The 9,521-nt window shown below is 51.8% G+C and overlaps 1 protein-coding gene across 1 annotated transcript; it reads right to left on the bottom strand.

The window, feature by feature from the left end:
- Positions 1-5,619: 5,619 nt before the first annotated feature.
- LOC306816744 (uncharacterized protein) lies at positions 5,620-8,242 on the bottom strand. Its single transcript, XM_079333181.1, has 2 exons — positions 8,194-8,242; positions 5,620-7,394 (listed from the first exon to the last, which is right to left on the bottom strand). The coding sequence occupies exon 2, from the start codon at positions 7,333-7,335 to the stop codon at positions 6,451-6,453; it is 885 nt and encodes a 294-aa protein (XP_079189307.1). The 5' UTR covers positions 7,336-7,394; positions 8,194-8,242; the 3' UTR covers positions 5,620-6,450.
- Between the last annotated feature and the right edge of the window lie 1,279 nt (positions 8,243-9,521).

Raw genomic sequence — 9,521 nt, 5'->3', positions numbered from 1 at the left:
TGCAATTACCTGTAAATGTAAAACAATATCCTCTTCCCTGTGGTGCCAAAGTAGACATCAAACCGGTTATACAGGACTTGTAAATCTTACCTGTATGGACAATCAAAAAACCCAAACCTGGCACTCTGGCTGTTTATCCATATACTGATGATACCCTTATGGGAGGAGATGAAATAGAAGTAGTGAGGGATACTCAACAAAAAATAATCTCCCATTTGGAAAGCCCTAACTCGCAAATTGCCTCAGAGAAAATTCAAAAACCTTCTCAGGAAGTGAAGTTTTTGAAGACAGCCACTACTGGGACTGCCCCCCTGAAGGGGTGGCCCAGAAATCCTCAGTAACAGAAGGAACTGTAAAAAATCTGGCAATAACAGAAACTGAGAACTTGGGCAGCAGCTACGACAAAACTCCCTCAATAATTGAAGTAGCTTCTGCTTTCTCCCCCAAACAATCTTTGTTCACTAATTCTTCATTCACTAATGCTTCTGCTGAACAAATTATTGCTGGGGGATGGGGTGACTCTTGGGTTGGGGTGCTGATGGTTATTGGGGTGTTTTCCAGCTTGAAGTGCGGAGTGCCTCCTTTGTTTGCAACTACACTGATTCTTATCCTGTGTTTAAAGGAGGTACAGAGTGGCTTCCTTCTTGGCAGCAAAATGATTGATAAGTTAACAGAATTCCAGTACGCATTACATGCTGGATAGTTCCATCATTTTAACCTCCTGCCTCTTTGTGGCAGATTCTATTGTGTTTACTTTTCACAGAATAATGCCACGGGATTAATTGTTGAATCCCTCATCGAACCTGTATGCAGTCATGGCACAGGACCTTACAGATGTGTTTCATTTTGTGAGATTCAAAATCAAAATTGAACTGTTGCACAATTTTCCTATGAAATTATGTGGTAAAAACAATTAAAAACATGGAGGGGAACTTAATGTTATAACACCTACTACCCAACCACCGGTTATACTGAGCCTGAAAATTTTTGAAATTGGACCTTGAGTAATTCAGAAAACTGGCCAACAACAAAGATTGTTTAATCTGGCATTGTCTTTTAAACAAGTCAAATTGCCAATGCAAAACAATGTCTCAGTAATTCTGCCAGCTTGTTCACCTTTTCTAGGGGTGGACAGCCTGGTTGCAAAAGTAGGAGGATCCTTTCAAGAAACAAACAAGAGACATAACTGCTGTTGTGGGAACAAAATTGGGAATTTTGAATAGTATTGATTTAGAAGTATTAATGAATACATTGGCTAACATCTCTTTAGCTCTCTGCTTTATTCAGGCTCAATTGTGGATGCAGTCAGTTGCTGCCTGAATTGTACAAGAAGTGGAGGAAGCCACTTTTCCTACTGAAATTCGGAGAATAATTTGGGATAATGCCCATGATTTTGAAAAATAATTCCAATCCTGGTGAAATTACTACCCCAGCACAAACACAGCCACAGCCTTTGCACTGACCACATGTAATGCTCCAGTACATTCAATATTCCCTATCACTGCATTGGGGCTGAATCATGATGGAGCTATTTTCTATCCTTTTGATCTTAGAGAATGGGTTGTCAAATTAGTGAAAAGTAACAAACTATTAATTTGGAAACTCACATTGTCTGGGAACAACAAGAGTTTATCTGTGAAAGTAATGCAATCAGAGCTCAAGATATTTGCTTAGACACAGAACAGAATGTCTGTAACTTTGAAAGTTATCCAAAGCAGATTCCTGAAACAATACTGGGGTATATGAGCAATGGGTTTGCATGATTTAGAACTGCTTGTGATAGTGTTTTTGTAGAAGATTTGGTAATGAGTACTAAAAATAATTTAAATCTTTGTGTCTGTAACTTTACTAAAATTGCTGTTTTAAATTTGAAAATTATTTGTTTTAAAATTCCTTATTTTAGTTGTGTTCCATTTTAAAATGAAATCAATTATTTGATTTGTAATTTGAACATTTCTTGCTTCAAAATTGCTTATCTTTGTTGTATTGCATCATGAATATTGATTAAGGTTGATTTTTAGTTATTATTTATGTTGCATTTTCTTTAAAAATTGACTCAAACTGATTATATTTTAACGAAGAAATTATTATTGAATCAAAAATTGAAATTGAAACATTGATTTAAATTGTTTATTTGTCTTCTGTAATCAGAAATTGAAATTGATTGGTAAATTGATTAAAATTTATAAACATTTATTTAAATTGCTTATTCATCTCTTTGTAATCAGAAATTAAAACTGAAAATTGATTGTTAACTGATCATTTTATTTTAATCAAGAAATCATTATTATTAAATCAAAAAATTGAAATTGAAACATTGATTTAAACTGCTTATTTATCTTTTTGTAATCAGAAATTGAAATTGATTATTTGTTTTGTTTTCTCTCTCTTTTACCTTTCCCTTATCTTTTTCCTACTTTCCTATTCTGTCCAACTTTCTGTCTCTGTTTTCTGGGATATGCTCTCAACTCATCTGAGTCCTGAAGACTTCACCACAACACCAGGAATGAAGTGCTGCTGCCGATGATCGTGAACCATGGGGTGGTGTAAGAGTCAGTCTCAAGTTTTCTCTGATCTGCCTTATGACCATCAGCAGAGACTGGGCCCTGAGATTGCACCACTTGCCCTGAACCAGAGCTCCAGCCTGCCCAAGGTGGATGCTTGCATCAGGCCAGGGATTATTTGTAGCTGTGCCTGGTGCTTTTCATGGTACACTGCAGGGTGTTGGTTATCACACCCTGTCCCCGTACCTGCATCATGGGGCTAAGATCTCCACAGACAATAGTCCATAAATCTTCCTACCTTTTGGCCAGAGGCCACTAGCTTTGGAAAAGGACTATAAAAAGTGACTTTCCCCAAACTGACTTTGAGATCTTTTTCTCCCCAATGGATTGAAGATGCGTCTCGTCTCATCTCGTCTCGTTGGATGGCCACAAGGGTGCGTCCCATCAATTGGTAGGTATATCCCATCCTTTTCTCTCTCCCCTTTTATCTCTCTCTCTCTCTCTATCACAAAACTTGATTGTTAGTACGCAATAAACTGAATTACTGCTTTCTGCTAAACAAACCTGAGTCTCTTGCCTTTTGTCTTTTGCACCCTGGGGTCAACTTAACCATCACAACTCGGGCTTGGGTTGAGCGGATCGTGATAGATGTGCTGCTGACTGTCACCCGATTCTGGGTCACTTGTCGCCAGCTGAACAAGTTCCCCATCCCCCCCGGTAAAATTGGCTGCTGGGACACACTGGCATGGTGAGGGGACAGGGATAATGCCTGCGGGGACAGTGGGAATGGGGGGGAGGCACCTGCAAAGAAACAATGGGGACAGGGTGGTGGCACCTGTGACGGGACAGAAGGAATGATTGGGGTGGTGGCACTTGGGAGGACAGTGAGGACAGGGTGGTGGCACTTGGGAGTACAGTGAGGATGGGGTGGTGGCACCGGCAAAAGGACAGTGAGGACGAGGTGGTGGCACTTGCGAGGGGACAGTAGGGACAGACACACTTGCCCCCAAGGCTGGCAACCCCTGCGCGGGACCGCCGGAAGGTGAGAGTCCGGCGGCCGCACTCCGACACCGCGCCAGCCACGCGGCCGGACTCTTCCCAGAAGCCTTACAACGCCCGAGATGCCAGGGCAGACATGTCCCCAAGCTTGTGCATGCCCCCAATGACACACATGTCCCCTGTTGTCCCCAGGGCCAGAGCACAGAGCAGGGCCTGCAGCAGGTGGATGCCTTGGTGGCCCGGTACCGTCAGTGGCTGCCTCTGGTGGGGACTTCCCTGGCTGCCCGTCCTGCGCCTCTTCCACCCCAGCACCCTCCGGCCACTCCTCAGTGCCTCAGGTAGGACACGAGACACCAGATGGGTCCCCAGGGCCACCCATGGGTGTCACTGCACCTGGCACAGAGACCTGGCAGTGCCCAGGCAGTGGCCACCAGCCCAACCCCACAGGTCCCCAGAGGTGTCACCACGGCCAGGCCAAACACCACCCCAGAGTGGCCAACAACCTGTCCCTGAGGCTTCCCTAAGGCCAGCCAAAGGTGTCACCCTAGTCCAGCCTCTGGTTGTCCCACAACGCTCATGCTCGGTTGGCTGTGGGTGCTGGGAGAGGGTCCCCACTGTGGGTTAAGGGGCGCAGACAGGGTGCCTCATCCCAGTGTCCCCACCCAGGGGACCCCAGTGTCCCCACCCCAGTGAATCCCTGCCCACCCCATCCTTGTGTGTTGCAGCTTTCGTGGCCTCCAAGGATAAAACTTTCTAGGCCTTCCTCAAGCCCTGGCTTAGTAAGTGGAGGGGGTTGGGTGGGGACAGCAGCCCTGGCTGCCCCTGCTGGATCCAGGTGTCACAGGGGAGGACACAGCAAGTTTTGGGGACAGAACCATTTTGCACCCGCAGTGGATCCGGGTGTGTCACAGGGGCAGTAGGTGACCCTGACACACTCTGGGTGCCCCCAGGATGGAATCGGGTGTGTCACAAGGGCAGTGGAGGGCTGGGGGTGCCCCGCTGCCCTTCACCACCATGTGCATCAAGGAGAGCCTGTGGCTGCACCCTCCTGTCACTGCCGTGTCCCGGCGCTGCACCGAGGACGTCCCCCTGCATGACGGCCGTGTCATCCCCAAGGGTATGGCGTGGCCAGTGTGTCCCCAGTGTCACCACCCACTGCTGTCACCTGCTGTCCCTAAAGTGGCCATTCCCATCCTACCAGGGGTCATCTGCCTGATGAGCATCTACGGGACCCACCACAACCCAGAGCTCTGGCCCGAGCATGAGCTAGTGCCACCCTACGAGGTGTCCCTGTCACCATGGTGGTGACAGCTGCGTCCTCACAGTGTCACTGTCACCCCAGGTGTTCAATCCCCTGAGGTTCAGCCCAGAGAACAGCAAGGGATGGTCTCCGTCCTCCTTCATCCCCTTCTCTGCTGGCCCCAGGGACGTGGTGGGGTGGGGACAGGAGTGTCCCCAAGTGCCCCCCCCCATCCCTGGCTGGGATCACAGTGGGGTGACAGTGACGATGGGGATGTGGTGGCAGGAACTGCATCGGGCAGAGCTTTGCCATGGCTGAGATGAAGGTGGTGGTGGCACTGACACTGTCCCGGTTCGTGCTGCGGAGGGACACAGCGAGGCCACCCCCGCGCCGCAAGCCCGAGCTGATCCTGCGAGCCGAGGACGGGCTCTGGCTGCTGCTGGAGCCACTGGTGGGAGTGGCCTGAGGGACACGGGTCACCAGAACATGGGGACATCTCGCCAGGCAGGTGTCACACCCAGGGGAGGAGCAGTGAATCAACGGTAGCGTGAAGGGGACGACATCATGGTGGTGGTGGGGATGTGTTCTCCTTGGTCATGGGACACGTCATGGTGTGGATGTGTCCACCCATGGACTTGTCCCCTAGGCCACTTGTGACCATCCATGGCCATACCGCCATGTCACCATCCATGACCACATTCCCCCATGTCACCATCTATGTCTGTGACCCCCCTCAAGCCTGATATCTCCATCCACAGCCCTGTCTGTATCTATATCCATATCCATACCCATATCCATGTCCCAGTCCCCACCATGTCCCCACCCACGTCCCACAACATCCCCATCCATGTCTTAGTTCAATCTCTTTATTTTTTACCCCAATGTTGAGTGAAGGGCTGAAGAAAAATGAAAGAAAATCAAGGGCAAAATAAAATTATTTACCTATCCATGCTGACTGAGTATGCATGTGCTTGGGTGGGTAGAAAGAACCTTTTTTAGAGGACTTTCCACTCCACTGTGTACATCTTGGTTTTCTGCCCCAGTACATCACCATATGGCTGAGGAAGATGCCTGCAGCCCAGACAGAATTAGAATAATTGAATGGTTCAGGTTGGTAAAGATCTCCAAGACCATCCAGTATTCCTTGATGCCGGCAGATGAAATGATTGGATGCAAAGGTGAATTTTTTTGGGGTGGAAAGTAAAATCTGCTGTCCCAAATGAATTCCTGATGTCAGTCTGCATCCCAATGGATTTTTGGCCTGCTGAATCCAGCGGCCCACGGGGACCCAGGAAGATGTGGAGACCAACAGCCTGGTGTGTTCCCAACAAGGATCACCAGGACCATGGATCACCAAGGCTCTGCCTAACGAGGGTCACTGGAGAGCTTCCAACGGGGTCCAACAGAGGGGATGGAGCTGGAGCAGCGCAGGAACCTCTTCCCACAGGCGGGGCACTCACAGAGCTTCCCTTACCAGTGCCCCCATTAGTGCTGGGTCACGGCAGAGTTCTGGGAGAAGCTCTTCCCACACTGGGGACACTGTTAGGGCCTCTCCCTGGTGTGGATCTGCTGGTGGGTGACAAGGGTGGAGGTTTTTTTAAAGCCCTTCCCACAGTCAGGGCAGCAGAAGGGCCTCTCTTGTGTGTGAATCTGCTGATGCCTGAGCAGATGGGATCTCCTCTGAAACCTCTCTTCACACTCAGGACACTAATAGGGCTTATCCCTGGTATGTATCTGCTGGTGAACAACCAGGCTAGAGTTCAGGGTGAAGCTCTTCCCACACTCAGGACACTGATAAGGCTTCTCCCCAGTGTGGATCCTCTGGTGGACAATAAGGTTGCATCTCTGGATGAAGCCCTTCCCACATTCTGAGCACTTGTAGGGGCTTTCCCCAGCATGCATTGCCTGGTGTATGATCAGGCCAGAGCTGTCATGGAAGCTCTTCCCACATTCCCCACACACATAGGGTCGTACCCCAGTGTGGATCATCTGGTGGCGAGTGAGGTGGGAGCTCTTCCTGAACCCCATCCCACATTCCCCACACTTGTAGGGACGTTCCCCGGTGTGGATCATCTGGTGGCGGATCAAACTGGAGCTCAGTCTGAAGCTCTTCCCACATTCCCCACACTCATAGGGCCGTGCCCCACTGTGGATCCTCTGGTGGGCAATCAGGTGGGAGCTGACGCTGAAGCCCATCCCACATTCCCCACACTCGTAGGGCCGTTCCCCAGTGTGCACTCTCTGGTGGCAGATCAGGTCAGAGGTATCTCTGAACCCCTTCCCACATTTCCCACACTCATAGGGCCGTTCCCCGGTGTGGATCATCTGGTGGCGGTTCAGGTGGGAGCTTGTGCGGAAACTCTTCCCACATTCCAAGCACTGGAGGGGCTTCTTGCCATCATGAAGCTGCTCATGGACCATCAGCTCAGAGCTCTGGCCAGGTCTCTGGCTCCCTGCCTGGGACAGGCTGGGGCTTTCCACCTGAGAGCATCCTGGGCTGGGTTTGGAGCTCCTCCTCATGTGGGATCTCTGGGGGTTTTCCTCCCCGTTGGATTCCTGCATCGTGCAGCTGCTCCAAACAGCCTCTTCCATTATTTTCTGATGGCGCACCTTCCTCTTCCTCACAGCTTTTTCCTCTATCTGGATAAAACCTGGAAATGGGAAACCAGGGTTTGGGGAAAAACAAGACGTGAGTGCAGTGGCTTTGAAGGTCCCGATGTCCAGGCCTACCTCAAGAAGTCACCGAGTGTCTGGTGTCCATAAAAACCTCCAAATATCAAGAAGGTGTTAAAAAACACTCTCCCAGGAGATCCCTGATTGCACTGTCCTCACTTTGGGGTTATGGGGGTCCCTGTTCTCAGAGCAGTTGGGGGCCCATGGATCCTGGGGATCCCCTCTCTCCCGGCTCCTGCTCAGGCACGCTGAGGGTATTTCGGGGGTCCCAGGGCTCATCCCAGTCTGACTCGGCTCCCCCCACTCCAGTCACTCAGGCCTTACTCCCACTCCACACCAGCACTTCCAGGCTCGGGGGGCCCGCACCCCACTCATCTCCCGGCTCCACCTCCCCTCCAGGCTGCCGGGGGTCCCCCAGCTCTGCTGTCGCCCCTCTCCCCACGCCGGGGCTCCCGCCTTTCATCCCCCGCCTCTCCCGGGGATCCCCAAAACCGATGTCCCGCCCCGCCGGGACCGGGCCATCGCCACGTGGGCCCCTCCAAATCCCCCCAAGGAGCATTTACTGCTCAGCTTTGGATTCCTGCAAGAGCCAGAAACATCCCCTCCTCACATCAATAAAACAATACCTCTCCCACGGACACCCAAATACATTTGGGACTCGATTCCCGAATCTGCGAGGCACAAACACCAACCCTCATCCCCCAAGAATCCAAAACCCAACCAGCCGTGCCGGAGCTGCCGCGATAGCCCCGGGCCGAGCTTCCCCTCCGCGCTCACCCGCGGGATGCAGGAATGCGATGCTGCCGGGGCCAGCGGAGCTGCGGGCTCAGCGGGATCGCCCTGCAGCACTGCGATTCTCCGCCTGCGCCCGCTGATCCTCTCCCTGCTGCTCCTGCTCCTCCCCTTCCTCTTTCCTCCCCTTCCCCTCTCCTCCTCTTCCTCCCGCTGCTCCCCCGCTCGCATCCCGGACCCCCCTTTGCCACCCCCTGTGCCCCGCGGCCGCCGCAGCAGCGGCTGTTGGGGAGGGGGCAGCACCCCCTGAGCCTGCAGGGGAGACAGAGCAACTGAGAGTTAGGAATCGAGCATCGAGAAATGCTTGGACTAGAAGGGGGCTGACAAAACCCTATGTTTGCTGGAATCTACGGTGCTTACAAGAACGGGGGAGAGCAAGGCTGCAGGATAAGATAAAGAGCTGGGGTGGGCGAACAGGATGCAAGGACAAAGGCACCACAGGATAAGGGGGATTCTCCAGATCCCTGAATCCAGGAAAACTGGTATCAAAGTCCAGAAGATGAGCAAAGGAGTAAAAAATATGTGCAAGGAGACAAGATGAAAAGTTCAACTGAGAGGAAGACTGTTTACTTTTTCCCAAGGAGCAGTGTGCAGCCGAAAAGGCGTGTAGCTAATTTTAATATGAATCGGGGACAGGCAATGAATACGTATTAGGTGTATTGTACAATCCTAGTTCGTAGAGAATAAAAAGAGAGGTGCAGGTCGCCAAAGGTGTGCGTGGTTTTGGAGGAGCTATCCCCCTGAGCGCTGAATAAATACATACCTACTCTTATACCTTATTTTGTGCGGTATAGAGAGTTTTTCCGCGCTTCACAGGGCTGGGCAGGGGGCTCGGGGCCCCCAGTGCAGATCCGTCCGTGCCGTCCCCCTCCCCCCGAGCCCCAGTTCCGCTCCCGGGGGTCGCTGGATGCGAGGGGGTGGCGCAGGTGGGGTGGGAGTGGGGAGCGCTGGGCGCTGCGGCTCTGCCGCTGCTACAAACACATGTTGTGGGATTGGCTTCTCCTGAATATTCAGAGAAATACTGCGCCGCCCCGGCCCCGCTGCCCCCAGAGCCCGGCCCGAAGCGACCGGCCCGGCCCGAGTTCCCCCGCCCGCCGCGGCAGCGCAGGGCCGGGCGCCCTTGGCGGCTTTCGGCTTTGGCTCTGCGCTCTGAGGGGAGGGAACTTTGTGTTTCTGCTGCGGGGCGTTTTATTTTTCGGCGCGGCAGACGGAGCTGCGGGTATGGGCAGGAGTCTTAGGCGAGAGTGTGGTAGTTGTTAGTCTCCCTTTTCCGCCACCGCCAGGCCGCTTTTGTTTCTGATTTCTGTTTTTCC

This window comes from Erithacus rubecula (assembly GCF_903797595.1).
Source record: "Erithacus rubecula genome assembly, contig: scaffold_867_arrow_ctg1, whole genome shotgun sequence".
Lineage (NCBI taxonomy): Eukaryota > Metazoa > Chordata > Aves > Passeriformes > Muscicapidae > Erithacus > Erithacus rubecula.
The sequence above is the reverse complement of the archived record's forward strand: the minus strand, read 5'-3'. Positions and strand labels throughout refer to the sequence as shown.